Below are 21,824 nucleotides of genomic sequence, written 5' to 3'. Positions count from 1 at the left end.
GTGAGAGTGTCCTTTATCCAAAATGCCCACCACTATGCGCTCTCAAATATTCTCATCCCGACTCGCACCAAATCCCCTGGATCTTCTCTATTGATGCTCTGCCAAGCCTCTCATGCAGCCATCTTCAGCTCCTGCTTGTTCTGAGGGGCTTGTCCCCTTATGTTTTCTCTTCAGCATATGGACAGCCTGCTCAATTGAATTTAAATTGGGTAACTGGCTTGGCCATTTAAGAGTTTTCCATTTTTAGCTTTGACAAACTCCTGTGTCACCACAGCAGTATGCTGGGCTCATTATCTTGTTGTAAGATGAAGTGCCATCCAATGGAACCTGAGCAGATCAGATGTTTCTACACACCTCAGAATCCATTGTGCGGCTGCCATCTGCAGTTCCATCATTGGTGAAGAGAAGTGTGCCAGGATCTGTGGCAGCCACACCTGCCCAAGCCATAACACCCCAGTGCCATGCTTAACAGATAAGGTGGTCTGCTTTGAATATTGAGTAGTTCCTATTGGTCTCTACATGTTGCTCTTGCCATCACTCTGATGAGGATCATCTTTGTCTCATCTGTCCACAAGACCTTTCCGCAGAATTTTGCAGGCTCATTAAGTTCCTTTTTCACAAACTGTAATCTGACCATCCTGTTTTTGTAGTGTGCATCTAGCAGTATGTCCTCTGTATTTCTGTTCATGAAGTCTTCTGCTGATAGTCATCTCTGACACGTCCGCATCTGCCCCATGAAGACTGTTTCTGATCTGTAGGATAGGCGTTTGAGGGCTTTTTCTTGACCATAGCAAGGATTCTTCTGTCATTAGTAGTGGAGGTCTTCCTTGGCCTAGCTGTTCCTTTGTGATTACTGAGCTCAACAGTGTGTTCTTTCATCTTCATGATATCCCAGACAATTGAGTTTGGTCATCCTAAGGTTTTACTGATGTCTCCAATGGTTTTATTCTTGCTTTTCAGCCTTATAATGGCTTCTTTGACTTTCATTGGCACAGCTCTTGTTCTCATGTTGAACAGTGGCAACTACAGACTCCAAAAGGTAGAAGCAATCTGAGGTATCTTATGAAGCAGTGAAACCCACCTGAGTGATCACAAACACCCTGAAATGTGAGGACCATGTAGAAAGAGTGTTGTGTGACTGAAATGTGTATAAATCAACTTAAATGAAAGTCTGCAATGTGCACTCTAATTTTGTCAGGATTGTTTGATTTGTAATTGTAAACTGTGGAGCAGAGGGAGAAATCAAGGAAAAAAGTGTCTTTGTGCCAAACATTATGGGAGGCTCTGTATATACGGTACATCTTACTTCACCCACCCCTCCCACCCTGAAACAGGCTATTTGAACCATACACTGTTTTTTCTTTTAATTCAGTGATCACATGAGAGAAGACAAAACATTCAATGCTGTAATAATTAAATCAGCTTTATTCAGGAGTAAGTACAGATAACAATGAATCAGTACTCCAGAATACAGAAAAAAAATCAAATAAAAGTTAAAAAAAGAAATTGCTAATAAAACTAAAAACATACACAGATGTACCAACGTAAGCAACAACTGTGGTGGGCCTGTATTGGGTGTGATGTGCTTTATATACAGTAGATTACTTTATATAGTAACAAAACTTATTTTACTGAAGCAGAAAATACCCATGTTGCTTAAAAATAAAAACAAACAAAAAAAAAACAAAACACATGGCAGTATTACTACCACAGCAACACAATAATAATAACGCACTCTTTGTAAAGCATATTATTTTCTAATAATTAGCAATGTCATTTCTATTTAGTGACTTTTGTTTGTATTGAGAGATGTAACCAATGTAACCAATCAAAGACGTAACCAATGAGATGTAACTCAACCCTAAGCAGGGCCAGCAACGTTGTCCCTCTACAGCAGTGGCCAGAAGTGTTGGCAGTGACACAAATGTTGTGTTTTGCAAAATGTGCTGCTTCAGCATTTTTAGATTATTTTTTTACACGTTTCTATAGTATGCTAGATAGATAGATAGATAGATAGATAGATAGATAGATAGATAGATAGATAGATAGATAGATAGATAGATAGATAGATAGATAGATAGATAGATAGATAGATAGATAGATAGATAGATAGATAGATACTTTATTAATCCCAATGGGAAATTCACATTCTTCAGCAGCAGCATACTGATACAATAAATAATATTAAATTAAAGAATGATAATAATGCAGGTGAAAAACAGACAATAACTATGTATAATGTTAAATATTAACGTTAACTCCCCCGGGTGGAATTAAAGAGTCGCATAGTTTGGGGGAGGAACGATCTCCTCAATCTGTCAGTGGAGCAGGACGGTGACAGCAGTCTGTCGCTGAAGCTGCTCTTCTGTCTGGAGATGATCCTGTTCAGTGGATGCAGTGGATTCTCCATTATTGATAGGAGCCTGCTGAGCGCCCTTCGCTCTGCCACAGATGTTAAACTGTGCAGCTCCATGCCAACAATAGAGCCTGCCTTCCTCACCAGTTTGTCCATGCGTGAGGCGTCTTTCCTCTTAATGCTGCCTCCCCAGCACACCACTGCGTAGAAGAGGGTGCTCGCCACAACTGTTTGATAGAACATCTGCAGCATCTTATTGCAGATGTTGAAGGACGCCAGCCTTCTAAGGAAGTATAACCGGCTCTGTCCTTTCTTGCACAGCGCATCAGTATTGGCAGTCCAGTCTAATTAATCAACCAGCTGCACTCCCAGATATTTATAGGTCTGCACCATCTGCACACAGTCACCTCTGATGATCACTGGGTCTATGAGGGGTCTGGGCCTCCTAAAATCCACCATCAGCTCCTTGGTTTTGCTGGTGTTCAGGTGTAGGTGGTTTGAGTCGCACCATTTAACAAAGTCATTGATTAGGTCCCTATACTCCTCCTCCAGCCCATTCCTGATACAGCCTAAAGAACAGTTATAAACATTTCAGAACTTTCAAAGGCTTTTATTTGGCAAATAATCAAGTTTACTCAAAGAGTCAATATTTACAGTGTTGACCTTTGACACAAGGCTGTTATCCAAAAGTCTTCACCTCACTCACAGCCACTGAGCCAGCTCTGCATGGGCGGCAATGCCATTCTATAGCGGGCTTCACAGGAGGAGACGGGCCTGGCGCTTACTGGGCACTTTGTGTCAGCTGATCATTTTGTGCCAGGGGCAAAAGAAGTGAAAATGCTAATGAAGCTCTTTGCAATGATCTGATCACTCTACATAATAATATAAAAACAATAGGAATTGGCACCACAAAAATTGAAGCTGTAAATTTTGCAAAGCACAACATTCTTGTCACTGCCAAAACTTCTGGCCACTACTGTACATGTGTGTGTGTGTGTGTGTGTTTATACACTCACACACTCACTATATTTAGACTAATTTAGTAGCCTATCCCAATAATGTAATGAAAAATCATATTATTCTAATATTTATAGCTTATTTTAAATGATTTTTTAGTTATTGTTTTAATAATCAATATATCCAAACAGCAAGTCAAACAAAAGTTCATGTGTGCACACTTTCTTCTGTGTGTCTTTTTAAGATTAGAGGGTGAATTTTGAATGCCATAATCTCGTGTTGTTATGGCTGGCATAAAAGGCAATTTGTTTTTGTGCCAGCCACTTGTACGGAGGCCTATTTTCTGACCTTCCTGAATCTTTGATCTCATTAAAAAGTCCAAAGTTGTTTGGCTTTGGTTTCACGATATCTTCACTGTTTAAATCGTCACCATTGCTGCCTGTGCTGTTCCTTTTGCTTTTCTCTCGTGTGTGTAATATTTTATATACGAAGAAATCAAAGATGTAAAATGTGCAAATAAATATATAATAGGAGAGTCCATCAGTTTTGCATATGTATGCAAACAATTTAATACAATTTTAGCTGACTTAGTTTCCCCCATTTTTCAGATGCAGAATCCTGTTGGAAAGATAGTAAGTTGTGGATATTTTTGTTATTGTAGGGAGCAGAAATTCTTTCTTTTGAAATGTAGTTAGTGAAATTAAAAAATCTCAGAGAAATAAAATACTCAAAGATACAGATAGCCTACATAAATTCTACCTAAGAATAGTAACGGAGTTGTTTTACTTTGTTACTTCCCACCTCTGATCCATTGCAACTTTGTGAATAAATGCTTTACTTTTATTCTGTGCACAATTTTTCCTCTCCGTTTTTTCTGATAAGCTTTTTAGATGCCATCTTAGGTATCAATGTGGCTTTGGCTCCTGTTATTGTCCTCCTGTCATGATGTGCGGCTGTCATTCCATCACACCTGTGGGTAAACGTCACGTGATTTTGAGTTGATTTGCACACAAACACAAGCCCCAAGCTTCGTTATCACTGCAGCTTAGTTTTGTTTATATCCTACATGTAATTTTTAAGCATATAAGTGATTCATTAAACTAATGATACATCATAGCTGGCTACAAACAGACAGGTAATTTTAATACTCCACAAATATATTGAGAGTGAACTTGCAGCTTGAGGAGCCCATAGTAGCTTCAGGGGCCCTATGCATCTGTGTAGTCCACATAAAGCAAGAAACGGCTCTGCAAACAATTCATTCACAAATTCTCCTTAAAAATGCCTGAATGATTCTGATTAAACCCTTTCAAATGTGTGAGTTGTAACAGTTTACACCCCACTGAGTGGGAGCTATAGGACCATACATGGATCCCAAAGGTCAGCGGACCCTCGTGAAAGTTAAAATCACTAAGTCTCTTTTTACCAATGTAGGAAGCATTTTAAGATGGAGAATCTTTTATCTGTGGCACCTCTACATGAGTACCACCTTTTTCAACCCTCACAAACATATGCAGTTTTTAATGTCTGGAAAACATTTGGGATTAAATCACTTAGAGATCTGTACATAGACAACATCTTTTTATCCTATGAACAATTACACTCTAAATGTAACTTTCCAGCAACACATTTCTTTCACTATCTTCAAATTAGAAACTTTGTTAAACAGAACCTGCCCGATTTACCTCATCTCGCACCTTCCTCTATGCTGGAAAAAATATTCAGTTTCGAGGACTCAGACAGCATTTCTGCAATATATAAAACTAGCCAACCCGCGGCGTAGCATACACCGCATAATTATGTATTGATGGGTGAACACTTCCTGAAACACACAGTTGTCCAAATGAGGTGGGTTTGAGAATACGACTGTAAGTGAATGAAAAGATGGCACTCTGGAGAGAGCAACATACAATTGTCCGTGACTGAAAACTGGTTGTGGCAGATACAGGAATATCTTTTTGAAAGTTTGTCCCTGTGCCTTATTAATTGTCATTGCAAAGGCCAATCTAACAGGAAATTGTCTGCGTGTAAAAGTAAAAGGCAAATTTGAATTTGATGGGGTCAGGGATATCCGGGGAGGACAGTTTGTGAAGTAGGAGCTGCGATTGTTTTACACTCCAGTACATTGCAGTGAATGCTGAGAACAGTCAGTCTAGTGCCATTACAGAGACTTCTTGCTGGCATGAGCTTTCTGAGAAGCATGACGACTGAACCAATTTTAAGTTTGACTTAATGCGGAGGCATGCCAGTGGGAGTAATGGCTGCCCAGCGGGTCATTGATTAATGAAAACATTCTTGGCAAATGCTTTCGCTCTCGCACGAATTGTTGGCTCTGTAGTGTATGTGCCATTGTCGGCTGCTTAGTGAATTGTTGCTGGGTGGGGTTTGGTCTTGCGTGCGTCTTGCTTGCCACGGACTTTCGGAAACTGTTTTACACACCGCATACAGCGATTCACATCCGTGAGAAACATGCTTCTTCTTAGATGGTCCTGCCGCGTCCACCCTCGTTCTCGAAGCATACACACCGCCTGGTCATGTGCCCACTCTCAAGAGAAACTCACAGAGACCTGTCCACCAACTCTAAGACCATGGCGTGTAAAACAGTTTGCGATGGTGGACGCGGTCGTGCGTCATAACTGAAAAGAATACAGTGGAACCGAAGCAATTTCTCCCATAGAATTGTATGTAAATACAATTAATCAGTTCCAGACTGTACAAACTGTATGTAAATGTATATTTTAAGTTTTTAAGCACAAATATAGTTAATTAAACCATAGAATGCACAGCGTAATAGTAAACTAAATGTAAAAACATTGAATAAACACTGAGAAAACCTTGAACAACAGAGAAAACTAACACTGCAATAATTTGCGCTATAGCGCTACCAACTGCTGGCTAAAAACTTTTTTTTTTTTTATGAGTTTTAAGCACAGGGAAAAAAATTTGAAAAAATCTGTAATTTAATAAACCACCAAGAAAAGTAACATTGCAACAATGCACACTACGAACCGATCGCTGGAAACAGAAGTGAAAACAAAATCAAGCCCAGTGCACCTTATGAGTCCAGCCCCCTCTCTCTCTGGCGCTGCCTGTGTGTGTGCGCGGCTCTCTTTTGCGCTGCCTGTGTGTGTGCGTCTGTCTCTCTCTGGTGCTGCCTGTGTGTGTGTGTGGCTCTCTTTCGCGCTGCCTGTGTGTATGTATCTGTCTCTCTCTGGCGCTGCCTGTATGTGTGCGTCTAACTCTCTCTGGCGCTGCCTGAGTGCGCGGCTCTCTCTCTGGCGCTGCCTGTGTGTGTGCGCGGCTCTCTCTCTGGTGCTGCCTGTGTGTGTGCGTCTGTCTCTCTCTGGCGCTGCCTGTGTGTATGCGTCTAACTCTCTCTGGCGCTGCCTGTGTGTGTGCGTCTGTCTCTCTCTCGCGCTGCCTGTGTGTGTGCGTCTAACTCTCTCTGGCGCTGCCTGTGTGTGTGCGTCTAACTCTCTCTGGCGCTGCCTATGTGTGTGAGTCTGTCTCTCTCTCGCGCTGCCTGTGTGTGTGTGCGGCTCTCTCTGGCGCTGGCTGTGTGTGTGCCTCTGTCTCTCTCTCTGGCGCTGCCTGTATGTGTGCGCGGCTCTCTCTCTCGCGCTGTCTGTGTGTGCCTCTGTCTCTCTCTGGCACTGCCTCTGTATGAACCGAGGTTCCACTGAGGTTGACTAATGAAAAGTCAACGTGGCTCAGAGGTGTATGTGGAGTCTAGCAGAGACGGATGTGAATGATGCCCTGTATTGTGAGTTGCTGCGTCCGAGGTGGTGGGCGTGGCTCGGCGAGTTGTCGTCGTATCCAATGGTCTTAGAGTTGGTGGGCGTGGCTGTCTTGCGTGCTTTCCATGGGTGGCTACTTGTCGGCGGCTTAGTGAATTATATATATAGATTATTTTACAGTCCCTCCCTTTTAAAAATCCAAGAGGACAATGGGAAAAACATCTCTTAATATATCAGAAAAGGAGTGGTATGTAGCAATGCAGAGAATTCATTTGAGCTCCATATGCGCAAAGCATACAATTATTCAACTCAAAGTTATATATCGAGCACATCTGTCTCGCCTAAAACTGTCCAAAATGTTTCCAGGGTGAGATCCAACCTGCGAACACTGCAAGCAAGTCCCAGCCTCACTGGGTCACATGTTTTGGGCCTGCACCAAATTAACATCATTCTGGACCAAAATCTTTAAATGCCTATCCAATCCACTATCCAATCCCTCCTAATCCACTAACAGCTGTGTTTGGTGGGCTCACAGAGGGGCTTAAAGTGGAAAAGGACAAACAAACTGTGATTGCCTTCACTACACTATTGGCATGTAGACTTCTCTTGTTAAACTAGAAGAATCCTAACTCTCCTCTTTTAAGTCAGTGGGTAACTGATGTTTTATATTATTTGAAACAGGAAAAAATCAAATTCTCACTTAAAGGATGTGTGCAGAACTTTTTCAAAACCTGGCAGGATCTGATCAATAATATTAATAACAATAAACTCTTAAAGCACTGAGGAAGCAGATTCTCTTCCCATTTTTTTTTCTTCTCCATGTATCTTTATCCACCTATTAAACTCATCAATTTTCTTATTTTTACTAGCTTTAAGTTGTACTCCGTTAGCCATGCTTTCTTTCTCAGGGGTGGGGATTGATTTGTTTTCAATCCTATTTTTTGTAAACATTGATCTATTGGTATGGAATGATTACAATAAAATTAAAAAAAAAAAAAAACACTCAGTCTCAGAAGTTGAAGTCAGGTGGTGAGGACTTCTCTAGCTGTGATTTCTAACTGTATTTAGACCTGCTCATTGGCCATTGTGGACCATGTGACCTCAGGCTGCCCAAATCTGCTGATACTGACAATGGCATCAGCGTCTCATATTTGTTATCTGATGTTTCACTTCATGCATTAGCTGTTGTTTGTTCTACACTTCTGTCAGTAGCCAGTGGGAGACATGCCAGAAAGTATTTGTTCTATCATATACTGTATATATGAGAATAAACTTAAATTGACCTGGAAGTTTAAGAGGTTTAGCCCTGCCATATCCCCTGAGATGTTATTCTGTGCCACTGTATGCTGCAATACTCTGCATGGATGGAATGACAATAAACCACTTGACTTGACCAGCAGTCTAACAAAATGCCAACTGATTGCCAGCATCAGTCTCGTTGTTCATATGGAGGACGCTTTTTGTTGAGGTGTCTTTAGAAGATGTCACCAGCCACATTCATGTGAGAGCTGAAGAGATCATGTCCATCAGCAGGCCTCAGAATGACTGGGCATCACCGAGCAGGATGAGGGTCTCTTGGTGTGGAGGAGGACATCTGGTCTGACAGTTCATTTTGTTAGCATTGTGTTAGCACTCTTATAATTGTATCTCTGGTTGGCCTGTAAAAGAGGAGCACTGGGTGGTAAAGTGGCACCCAGGGGGACTGAAGCGGACTCACCAAACAACATTTCTGTTTATATTTTAATCACAAGACTGCACTTCCTGCTTTCAGTTTGTTGGAATGTAGAAGAACAGCCTGAGAGCTGACAAACAAGCTGAGCCCAGCCACAGTCTCGGGTGCGGCTTCACAACTAACAACACCTGCTGGAGTCGAGGGGTCTCCTGCTGCTGTTGCTGCTGTAAGTCAAGTCTTTCTGTTACTTTTTCTGGAATTTCTTTGAGTTGCTGGAGTTTCTTTTGAGGCAATGAGGATGGCACAGATGTGCTATTAGGATTGGAGACGAGGTCTGTGCTGCAGGGGGTGTAAGCAAATGTCAGCTCTGTTGGATATAATGACGCGTCTCAGTGCTTTATTAACAAACTGGCTGCTGCTGATGTTACTTAACACAAAGTTCACCAGCAGTAAAGCACTACAACAGTCAGATTCCTTTTGGGTTGTAATGTTGATAAACTTGATGAGCCTGCATCTCTGAATGAGGCGACAGAATGCGGGCCTGTCCTCCTCGCCAGTCTTTATTCTAGTGGGTAACTCTAATTCAACATTAATATCTCTACATATAAGCTGCAAAAATTGTGTTATTTATTCAGTGTTTTCTTCTGGCAATTTCTGGCTCTTTTAGCAATTTTGATTTTTTTCCCAGTGTATTGTTTCTAATTCTAATTCAGAACTTTGTCTTTCACGTGTTTATTTGTATGTTTTTTGTTGTGTAATGTTTGGTATTTGTCTCTATCCTATGTTATTCAAGTGATCTTTATCTTTGCTTTTATTTCTACTGTACTTTGAGTCTTTTATTGACAAAGAAGATCTGTTATAAAGGGATGACAAGCAGGACAGCTTTAGGAGATCTTAAGAAACCATTTCAACATTTAGTTTTTTAGAACATTTTCATCTATATGTCGAGATGAAAGTGCTTTACAAATTGAAAAAGTAAAATTAAAATTAAAAAGAGGTCAAATGGAGGAATCCCTAGTTAGTTTAGCTTATGGTAATCATCACATCTAGAGAGTACAGTGACATTCGCACGTGCGTGTTTAATCACTGCTCCCTGCTGAGTGTTTAATGTTTTATAGTGTTGATAGGGAAATAATTATATAAACTATGTAAATATAATATATACATGATGATTGTTTAAATAATAAATTCCTTTTGGGACAGAAGCCATCATTTTCAGTGTTTATAAAGGCTTACAAAATAATTTGCTTCTCTTCTGCAGTAAATAATGAATAGCATTAGAAGAAAAAATATATAGGACAAAATTACTTTCTGCTTTATTATATCTATCTAGTATATAAAAAAAATCTTGGGTCGAGACGTGATCATCTCGGAAAGACACTTTGACGTCACGCGAGACTAGACATTACAACCTTAGGAAGCAAGACCTGTGAGACGGTGACTTTTGCACGTCACATCCTACTTAAAAAACAATTTAAAACAAGTTCACTGACATCTAACCTCACAGTTGTTTGGAATGCTTCTGGTAGACACACTTCATGTAAAAATGTTATACGTTCTAGATCAGGGGTCCCCAACCCCCGGTCCGCGGCCCACTACCGGTCCGCAGCCGTCTGACAGCCGGGACGCGAGAGAACTGCCGGCAACGGCGACTCACTCAGACTTTTCAGAACGCTTGGCAGGCAGGGCTTTGCAGCGGCGCACAGAGAGTTGAGAGACCGAGGTGAGAGACTATTACAACAAAGTATTGTTACGGTCCCGACAGTTTCCCCATATGACACGAGTCTATAGAAATCGCGTTACTACGAAGTACATTCAACAGATGCTTTTGTGGTCGCAGCTCAGATGTGCACATTTGCACAACGATCCCCAAACAGAAACATTGTAAAAAAATCTCTTTCTTCGAACTTTCCTCGTACTGTTTTTATTTTTTATTTATTTTTTTGCTGTTTTTGTTGTCTGTGGTTTTCAGTGATACCTTTTGCTTATTGCTTGTCAACATTTGAAAAACATCCATTGGAATTTAACTCATTGTCACCCTCCTATAGAAACGGCAGACACGAAAAAAAGATTGCACATCACAAACATTAACACTGCTATCTGTTGGAATGGCAAATGCAAATCATATGTCTTTGTTATATACAAAAAAAGAAGAAAAATCTCAGATTGCAAACGTATGCGAACTGCTTAATAACTTTAATAATAATAGAAATGTTATGTAAATTGTGTATAAAACTACCCCCACCCAACCGGTCCGTGGAAAAATTTGCATCTAATAAAGTGGTCCTTGCTGTCAAAAAGGTTGGGGACCACTGTTCTAGATGACACGTGAATGACTAAGGGAAGAAGAAAGCGCAGCACGTTGAAAAGAGACACGAAAGCGCTGGAGAGAAAAGGAAAAAAGGGATGCACAAGACAACAAAAATAATCTATGTGCAAATTCAAAAAAAAAGGAAAGTAATAATCAGCCTGGATGTCCCGCGAGACAAGGCAGTGAGACCAAACGACAGCTGCTGTACAGGCTTTCAAATGATCAGCGCAACAAGCAGAACACGTAACACGGCAGCAGGAGCAGAAGTACAACAGCTGATCCATCTGCATCTCCTTAGAGTGCGTTCAGCTCCCCCCCACCTTGACAGTGTGAGCAGCAGAGATGTGAAGTGGCAGGCACTTAGTGCACCCCAGATGGGGGTGAGGGGGGCTAAGCGAGCGAAGCGAAGACACCTGCAGTACAGGCTTTGAAATGATCGACGCGCAGCGCAAAGAGCAGAACACGCAGCATGGCAGGAGGAGCAGTAAGCAAGCAGGTGATCCGTTCACATCTCCAAAAATTATGTTCACAACACGAGTGGCAGAGACGCAAAGTGGCTGGTGCATGGTAGGAGATAGGGGGTGAGCTCGCAAAGCAAGCAGGGGGCAAAGTCTGCTAGTTTAAATAATAAAAGAAAACTTTCAAATTACAAGGCCCTGAAGCAGAGATCTTGAGTCAATAAAAATAAGCTTGTAACCCTATTTTGGAATTTGAGCCGAGATTCTCTGAACCTCCTTCACTAAGTCATGGTGACATTTATTTTATTTGAATCAGGTTTAGGAAGCCAATGCCAAGGCTTGTTTCTTTTCCGTTTTTTTTTTTTTTTTTTTTTTTTTTTTTACAGTCAAAGTAGAAAAAAAACAAATCCACAAGGTAAAAATAAATAAACAGACAACATTTAACAAAACAGATGTCAACCTCCACTGCATAAAAAAAGGAAAGCCAAAAAACAAATCTTTTCACCCTTATGTTGTCATATGAAAAAGTTTGGAAACCCCTCTCAGCCTGCATAATGCTCTCCTTTCAACAAAAAAGATAACAGTGGTATGTTTTTCATTTCCTAGGAACATCTGAGTACTGCTGTGTTTTCCAAATAAAGATTTTTAGTGAAGCAGTATTTAGTTGTATGAAATTAAATCAAATGAGAAAAACTGGCTGTGCACAAATGTGGGTCCCCTTGTCATTGTGCTGATTTGAATGCCTGTCACTGTTCAATGCTGATTACTTGGTTGGATGAGCTTGTTAAGCCTTGAACTTCATAGACAGGTGTGTCCAATCATGAGAAAAGGTATTTATGATGGTCAATTGCAAGTTCTGCTTCCCTTTGACTCTCTTCTGAAGAGGGACAGCATGGGATCCTCAAAGCAACTCTCAAAAGATCTGAAAACAAAGATTGTTCAGTCTCCTGGTTTAGGGGAAGGCTACAAAAAGCCATCTGAGAGGTTTAAACTGTCAGTTTCAACTGTAAGGAATGGAATCAGGAAATGGAAGGCCACAGGCACAGTTGCTGTTAAACTCAGGTCTGGTAGGCCAAGAAAAATGGTTACAGATCACCTCCAAAGACATGCAAGAACATCTTGCTGCAGATGGTGTATCTGTATTAATTTGCACAAAGAACATCTGTATGGCAGGGTGATGAGAAAGAAGCCCTTTCTGCACTCACGCAACAAACAGAGTCGCTTGTTGTATGCAAATACTAATTAAGACAAGCCAAATTCATTTTGGAACAAAATGCTTTGGACTGATGAGACAAAAATTGAGTTATTTGGTCATAACACAAAGCACATTGCATGGCAGAAGAAGAACACCACATTCCAAGAAAAACACCTGCTACCTACTGTCAAATTTGGTGGAGGTTCCATCATGCTGTGGGGCTGTGTGGCTAGTTCAGGGACTGGGGCCCTTGTTCAAGTCGAGGGTCAGATGAATTCAACCCAATATCAACAAATTCTTCATGCTAATGTTTAAGCATCAGTCACAAAGTTGAAGTTACGCAGGGGTTGGATATTCCAACAAGACAATGACCCAAAACACAGTTCGAAATCTACAAAGGCACATGAAGAGGGAGAAGTACAATGTTCTGGAATGGCCGTCACAGTTCCCTGACTTGAATATCATCGAAAATCTATGGGATGATTTGAAGCAGGCTGTCCATGCTTGGCAGCCATCAAATTTAACTGAAGAGATTTTGTATGGAAGAATGGTCAGAAATACCTCCATCCAGAATCCAGACACTCATCAAAGGCTATAGGAGGACAGCGTCTAGAGGCTCAAAAGAGAAAAAGGAGGTTCAACTAAGTATTGATGTCATATCTCTTTTGGGGTGCCCAAATTTATGCACCTGTCTAATTTTGTTTTGATGCATATTGCATATTTTCTGTTAATCCAATAAACTTAATGTCACTGCTGAAATACTACTGTTACCGTAAGGCATGTCATATATTAAAAAGAAGTTGCTACTTTGAAAGCTCAACCAATGATAAACAAAAATCCAAAGAATTAAGAGGGGATCCCAAACTTTTTCATATGACTGTAAATGCAGTTTCTAAAATTTTATTAATTATATAGTATCGTTAAAATAAAGTTTTGAACAGATCCTCTGAGTATTTGATTTTTTTCAATTTCAAATAGTATACGTCACTTACCACTGACTTATAAAAGATGGACTGAGATTCTCCCTGTCAAGGAGGATAAGTCTATGTGCCAGTAATGTGGTGTAGGAAATTACCATCCTTCTCCTTCTCCTTCTCCACTTAAAGCCCATCTTGAAGCCCACCACACACAGATGTTAATGGGTTAGGAGGAATTGTGACACCAAGGCCATCTAGTAAGCATTCAGAGATTTTTGTCCAAAATTATGTTAATTTGGCCCAAAACATGTGGCTCAGTGAGGCCGGAGCTCGATTGCCACATTCACAGTTTGGATTTTTGCCCTGGATACATTTTGGAGAATTTTAAACAACATAAGTGTGATCGATGAAAGACTTTAATTTGAAGGATTGAGTGTTTTGCATATATGGAGCTGGAGTGTATTCTGTGCATGGCTGACTTCCACTCTTTTTCTGAGTTGTTAAGTGAAGACCCTTTTCCCACTCTACCCTGAGATCTTTAAATGGTGGAAGACCTCAAGATCTTTTTACATGTTACTAAGATGCTGTCTGAGTCTTCAAGACTGATCAGTATTGCCTCTGGAATAGAAATGGGTGGGAGGTGTGGAAAATTGTGCAGGTTCCCTTTAGTAAAGTTTATGATTTGAAAATTCCACTGGGCTGAAATCAGGGCCTGCTACTTTCCCACTTTGGAGTGAGTTTACATATTCTGGTAGTTCTGCAGACTGTTAGAGGTTTGTCCAGTTCCCCTGCACTGAGAGTATCAAGCTGTGAAATTTGTATTGTGTCAACAAACTCTCATCTTCTTTAAATTGAATAGATTATAAGGACTTGTAAAGCTCCCTATACATTTGAGTTATATTTGTCAAGACTTCTGTTAAACCTCCAAATTCTACTAACCCACAAAAACCACGCTTAGTTACATTAGATACTGCATTCATCCATAAAGGTATGTTAAAGAAGGAAAGATAGAAAGTAAAACAATACAAACATATACTCATTTACCAATTACTCTTTACATTTTCTCACCTCCACTCCAAATACAGATCCTTCCACATTGCTTCCCCCTCTACTACTCACAACCACACACAGATACATCAGAAATGACTAACAAAACTGAAAACAGTAGTGAGTACAAACTCCAGGGATCAAAAGCAGTCACAAAGCTTTGATAAATTGACAACAGTGGTGTAAAACATCTGAATAAAATGATTGCAAAATCAACGGACCAGAGAACAAGTGAACAGTTTGATCATATGATTTTGTGGTACAGTGGGTCCACAACTGAACTGTTGGTCAGACTTAGTGCTTTTATTATTTGATTTGAGTGCAGTGACAGGGCCACACCACGGACCTGTGCCAGTAGGTGTACTGGTTTGGATGTGGAATGGAACCTTCCCATGCATCTAGTGGATTAAGGAGGGGGAGGTATGTGGTATGGTAGATCTACGAATAAACTGTTGGTCAGATTTTAAATAAATATTTCTTCCGCAAAAAGTGCAGGCTCCAATCAGGCATGGGTGTGCGTGAGTGTGTTATGCTCTGTGGGTAATTGGGGTGCTGACTGATCGTGCTGTAAACATGTACAGAGGTGGGAGGAACAGTCAAGTGTCTCAATAGTGCCACGGAGGAAGCAGCTCCTCGCAGCTGCACCCAAATAGGCAGGCAATAAAAGGGGGATTTGAGCACTGATGCCTGTAGTGCTAATCACTGCACAACAGTCTAGACAACAGGTCCGACATTTGATTTATATGGAGATTTATTAAGTGTTCAAAAGACTTTTAATAAGTATGCCTTTAATGTTTCATTAAGACTTTTATAAAGTATAGCCAACCCGCGGCGTAACATACGCCGCATAATTATGTATTGATGGGTGAACACTTGCTGAACGACACAGTTGTCCAAATGGGGTGGGTTTGTGGATACCACTGTGAGTGAATGAAAAGATGGCCCTCTGGAGAGAGCAACATACAATTGTCCGTGACTGAAAGCGGGATCGTCTGTGACGATGGAGGCCATGCTGGTGAAAGTTACTTCGTCGGTAGGGATAAGTTTCAGCACTTGTTCATTAAGGTGTAGCGAGTCTTCGTTGTTGACGCTTAATATAGCTTGCGTACTGAGTTGTTCCGGAGTCACAGTTGAGAAACACTTTTTTAATGTCTTTTTAGCACAGGGAAAAAAATTAACATGTGAAACATCCATAATGTAATAAGCCACCAAGAAAAATAACATTGCAACAATACACGCTACGATCCGATCGCTGTAAACAGAAGTGAAAACAAAATCGAGCCCGGTGCATTCTTTAACTGCCTTGTAGCGCAATGGTAGTGCTGCTGTTTTGCAGTAAGGAGACTGTGGAAGATTTTGGGTTCGCTTCCCAGTTTCTCCCTGTGTGGATAGCGCTTGGAATACTGAAAACACCGGTATATCAATGTAATGAAGTATTATTATTCTTATGCATCCAGCGCGCTCTCTCTCTCGCGCCTGTATGCGCGTGTGCGTTCGTGTGTGTGTGTGTGTGTGTGCGTGTGTGTCGCTCCCTCTCTCTCACTCGCTGCACGTGTTCCTTCAGGCATACCAGTAAGTGAATGAAAAGATGGAACTCTGGAGAGAGCAACATACAACTGTCCGTGACTGAAAACTGGTTTTGGCAGATACATGCACATCTTTTTGAAAGTTTGGCCCTGTGCCTTATCAATTGTCATTACAAAGGCAAATCTAACAGGAAATTGTCTTTGCTCAAATGCACACGCAGGCTCTCTCTCAGCAGCACAGGAGCCTTCCCAGACCCCCCACCCCCTAACCCAATGTCTTTTTCCTCGGTTATACTGTTGAATAAAAGCGCACTTGTTTTGTTATACGTGTACCTTTTGTGAAAGTGTTTATTTGATATTTGGACTTCAGTCTTCACACATCATACACTTCATGTCAAGCTTTTGTTGTTAGTACTATATCATGAAAAAAGTTTCTGTTTTAGGTATGTGTTCAATATTTCTCGCATTTTCTGTCATCCTACATTTACACAGATTGTTGTAGACATGAAACACACATGAAATACATGTGTTCCAAATAACAATAAATTACTTACTCTCTACAGCTCCAGGTACTTCAAACCAAGATAAACAGACTTGAGGTAGGAGGACTTTTTGGCCTTTCTGTGGTGGTGGGGGGATGGGATAGCAGTTTGCTTGCTGCTTGTGCTGATCGACACATTTACAAACAAAAGATGCTGATGGAGAGGTGTGAAGGAATTTAAAGTGACCCGGGATTACAAGTTTTTTCGTGCGCTTCAGGGATTCTAGTGTTAAAGACCTGAGGTGCATTAGTATACAGAACAACCAGCTATCGATAAAAGTTTTTCTTCATTATATCCTTGTTCTTCAATAGCTGTTGAGTTCAGCTCTTATTCTATTATGAAAACTTTATATGTGCCAGCTAGCAAGTCTTACTAGGTGTGTGTTACATCAGCTAGTTTCTTGGGCCACCCCCCCACCACGGAACATTCTGCTTTTGACCATTTAACAGTCTCTTCGTGACATTTCTAAGACAAATGCTTATATATTTCACTGTGTACTGCAAAACAAAATACTTAACTACTGTTACTTCCAAATTGTTCTGTCACACCTTTGAGCTTATTATGGTCTCTACTGTTAACAGTGAGAAAATGGCAGAGCAACTCGTCTCCATTACAACTGCTGCTCTTGGACGGCCATTCCAGTTGGGGATGCTTTATGACTGTCGCAGTGATCAGCTTGTCCCAGGTAACGTATGTCACCTCTGGTTTATAAATGGTCAGAACTGAAAACATTTCTAAAAAGAAACAGCAGACTGGGTTTGACGTCTAAGTTATACAGATTGGATGATATGCTTGTATACAAATATCTCTGGGTTTTAGGTGGGATGCTGAAAAGAAGGTGGTGGCATACACATCATCAGCTTTTGTTTTATAAGAGTGCACGGTAAAGAAAAGGTCTTCTTGTTCTCTTTCCACCACTGTTTGGTTTGAGTTAATCTCAAATTATACCTTGAAAGGACATTTGCAAATATATGCAGCACCTTCAAAAAGTATTCAGATTTTGTTTTGTTTCAGTCTTGTGCTAAAATCATTTCAATTCATTTCTTCCTCAAGCAACACTCTAGAATCAGAAAATGAAAACAGGATTTTAGAAAGTTTTGTCAAGTCATGTCACTATCTAACCCATTTAGTCCTGAAAAGGGTAGTGGGGGAACGGTGCTGGGGCCTATCCCATCCAGCATCCAGCCTAGGGTGCAAGGTAGACACAGACATTGGACAGGGCATCAGTCCAACGCAGGCTGAACACACACACATACCCCAAACACACACTAGGTCCAATCAGGCATCACCAATTCACCTAACTTGCATGTCTTTGGTCAGTGGAAGGACACGTGGGGAGGAGAACATGCAAATTCTATGCAGGGAGGACCCAAGATGAGAACTCTTGTCCCTTTACTGCGAAACAGCTGCAGATCTTATGGTTTGTTAAAGACCCTTATTACTATCATGATCACAAGTTCTACAACTTTAAAAAATTCAAAAAGGCTTGAATACTTCAAGTAGGCCTTAAGGCCAACACCCTCCAAAAGTCCAAGGCATACAAAACAATCATGTAAGGGAGAGAGGAACTGGAAAATCCCTAGCAGAAAAATCAAACTATTATTCTTTAAATAATACATTTTTTTTAATTAGAAACATTTAAAAGTAATAAGACTCCAAGGATGAATGATTTTGAATCAGTAATTCAGAAAGTTTCCAAATGAACAAAACTAGAATGAAAGTAAAGGGAAAATTTCTAAAAACTAGAGAAAAGATCAAAATACCAACAATACTTGCAAATTTGTGAACAGATAAAGAAAAGGGCGTCAAACTCATCATAAGAAAAATCATAAGAAAAAGACAAAAACTAAAATGGGAATTTCAAATGAAACCTAAATTCACACTTAACCAAGAAGTGTCCTTTTTAAGTGGCTGTAATAATCTTCCATGAATGACTCTGCCCCCCCTTTTGTACATTTTATCTGTCGCTGGCAGAGGTATGATAGGGGATGCAAGGTTATAACAAATCCTGAAAACAGGGTACCTTTGCGCCACCGGATATACTTAGGTGTCATACATGAACACTCCAGAGAGAGTGAGTAGGTCACTAAAGTGTGTCACCACGCTGGTTACCATAATACTAACATGCAGGACATTTTAATGAAGAGTATTATAGATCAATGCTGAAATATAATATATACAATTAGTTCATACAGGATTCTGTCAAACTACAAATATATTTGCTTCCACAGGGGTGACACTCTGGAGTAAGTCCGACCTGGAGAAAGATATCAGCGTTAAATCACAACGTCTTACGGAGTATTCACTGGAGACCTCCAACTCTCTGACTGATAAGTCCAAGGCACTTGAAATAAACGCATCATTGAGGGGGAGTTTTGCTTGTGGCCTTGTAAAGGTTGAGGGTTCAGCCAAATACCTGTACAACACCAGCTCCTCCAAGAATCAAGCTAGGGTGACCCTGAATTACTTCATGACCACCGTGTTTAAACAGTTGACAATGAGTCAGCTCAGTAGAAACAACGTCACATATGAAGAAGTGTTCAGGCAGGGGACAGCGACTCATGTGGTTACGGCGATTCTGTATGGAGCTCGGGCCCTCATGGTGTTTGACAGAGATGTTTCAAAAGATGAATCTACTCACACCATTGCAGGAGAATTAAAAGCATCGATAGAGAAAATCCCAAAGTTAGTCATTCATGGCAAAGGATCACTGGACTTGTCTGCTAAAGAGAAGGAAGAAGCTGAAAAAATCCGGTGCACTTTCCATGGAGACTTTTATATTCGTGAACTTCCAGTTGACTATTTAACATCCCTGGATGTGTACAAGAAACTGCCCACTTTCCTGGGTGAAGATGGTGAGCATGCAGTTCCCGTCACTGTGTGGCTTTACCCGCTCAGTCTGCTGGACTCCAGTGCTGCCAGGCTGATGTATGAGATCAGTACTGACCTGGTCACCCAGGCAGAGCGTGTGCTGGACTCTTTACTAGAGGCAATGGTGATGTGTGATTATCTTTTAACAGATCCCACAGTCAAGATCTTCTACAACATAGAAAAGAAAATCAGTAAATTCAAAACTCTGATTGAGAGGTACAAGCTGTATTTTCAAAAGATGCTCGCTCAGATTTTGCCATCAGTTCGGGGAGGAACAACAAATGCAACTGCACTTGGTGACATCCTTGAGGCACACCGGACATCACCATTCAGTCAGCACAAGTTAGAGGGCTGGCTGTGCTCACTGCAGACCGAGATTGGGGTGATTGAGGCCCTGATCAATGGTATGGAAGACAGCAATGTATCACTTCTAACTGGAAGGTTTGATAGCATAGAGCCTTTGATTTTTAATCCAAACATTAAATACATTGTGAACTTCAATTTGAACTTGTTAAGCAATGAAAGCAAAAGTTTAAACACAATGGAAAATTATTTTATATCTGAAGAACAAAATAGTATTAGAATTACTGATATGGAGAACAATGACGAGTGGGTACATTCACAGGCAGACTGTGACAAAATACGACTGAGAAGACAACTATTTCTTGATTTTGCAAGTAACAACCAACAGAATGAAGCCATCAAGTTTGTGGTTACTAGCAGGCCTGTTGAGATGCAAGAAAGCAGTTCAGTTCTCTTGTATTGTAAAGGGGAGCTGCGTAGCTCAGACTTTGAGCCCCCTTCAACTCCAGCTATTCCTAAAGTATTAAAAACATCGAGTCAATCAGCAGAAATAGAGCTCTCCCTCCCGCCTCATGGATCAAATGAGACAATAAAGTACCTGGTGCAGTTCAGAAAACACACTGAGAGAGAGTGGAGGTCACAGATGACGAGAGAAACCGAGAAATGTTTCACTCTGGAAGGTCTTCAGAGGTCTACACAGTATGACGTGAGATATGCAGCCGTCTGTGAGGCCGGAATGGGACCTCCTAGTGAAATCATCTCTGTGAAGACTGGAGAACCAGGTATGGTTTTGAACTACCTTGATGACTTTAGAATTGCTAGAAAATGTTTATCTTCATATAGTGTCTTTCAATAGTAAAGGTGTTTGATAACTACTGGGATGAGGGCAGCTGTGTCCATCATTACTATGACTAAAAACACTTATAAAATGCTGGTTATTCAAGGACGAGTTTATGTGATCTCTATACAGTATGTTAAAGTTAATATACAGTCAGTTAGTTGTAATTAATATTGTGTTTATTGCTTTTATGAATTGATTGATTGTGATTGGTCTGAAAGCTCAGCCTTATTTTTTATGGTTAGGGTTAGATGAATTAAAGATGAGTACATTACTTGGTGAGCAGACATAGTATAAACTATAAAACATGATGTTAAACTTACAAGTACGGAGAGCTGGAGTGTGTGTGAGCGGCAATCCCAGTCAAAGGAACACACAACATGAGGAGTGCAGTGAAGAGCAGGTTAGGAGCCCACCATACGATTGTGCAGGAGGAGGGGATGTGAAGTCCACTGGCTTTGTTTGCTTAAGTTTACCTTCTTTAATCTTTCAAGTAAGTTGGGAGGAATGAAGTTTTGATGCCTTTTATATTTTTTCCCCTTTACACTTTCTTTTTTATTATTATTTTTATTTATTTTCTTTTTTATTTGTTACCTTTATAAAGAACATTGTCCATTTATATTTATCTAAATTGAATGTCCTAGGCAGGAGAATGAAAGGGATCCTCCATAATCAAGTCCATTAGTTTATTGGGAGGGTTCTTCTGTTTGGTGTTCATCTTTTCTGATATGTGGACATTTATATCTGAGTGGGTTTTGAAAGAGTGACGTTTACTTGAACATTCTGAGCAGGCTGAAGAACAGTGTAGTTAATGACGGCATTTGCTGTGAGTGCTTAAAACACAGGGTGTCCATACTGTATATGGCAGAAGCGGTCATTTCTTCTTCCTAATTAACAGCCATAGCATCTGCCCTTCTACCACAGTGCGGCTGTGCAGTTAAAGACATATTTTACTTGCTTGACTAAATATGAGAACACTTTTCAGAGTGGGCCAAGGGGATGAAGTTATTTTGACAGGTGTTTGAAGTTGTAGCCTTCCTACAGCTGTGAGGCTTTCCTTAATTCCCATCGTGATGACCCCACACCCTACTTTG

The 21,824-nt window shown here is 40.6% G+C and overlaps 1 protein-coding gene across 15 annotated transcripts in view; it reads left to right on the top strand.

Moving 5' to 3' along the window:
- LOC114642397 (stonustoxin subunit alpha-like) overlaps positions 1-21,824 on the top strand; it is a 157,658-nt gene that overhangs the window by 27,692 nt on the left and 108,142 nt on the right. For 14 of the 15 annotated variants that reach the window (XM_051921884.1, XM_051921883.1, XM_051921878.1 and 11 more), the window contains exons 2-3: positions 17,300-17,403; positions 18,950-20,674. In XM_051921884.1, coding sequence (XP_051777844.1) covers positions 17,307-17,403; positions 18,950-20,674 — 1,822 coding nt within the window. In that variant the 5' untranslated portion in view covers positions 17,300-17,306. Of the gene's footprint in view, positions 1-8,864; positions 8,949-17,299; positions 17,404-18,949; positions 20,675-21,824 lie in introns of those variants that run through there. The other variant, XM_051921870.1, reaches the window with a different exon arrangement.

The sequence above is a fragment of the Erpetoichthys calabaricus genome, assembly GCF_900747795.2.
Source record: "Erpetoichthys calabaricus chromosome 1 unlocalized genomic scaffold, fErpCal1.3 SUPER_1_unloc_3, whole genome shotgun sequence".
Taxonomy (NCBI): Eukaryota; Metazoa; Chordata; class Cladistia; order Polypteriformes; family Polypteridae; genus Erpetoichthys; species Erpetoichthys calabaricus.
Note: the sequence above shows the minus strand (reverse complement) of the source record. Positions and strands in the feature narration are given on the sequence as shown.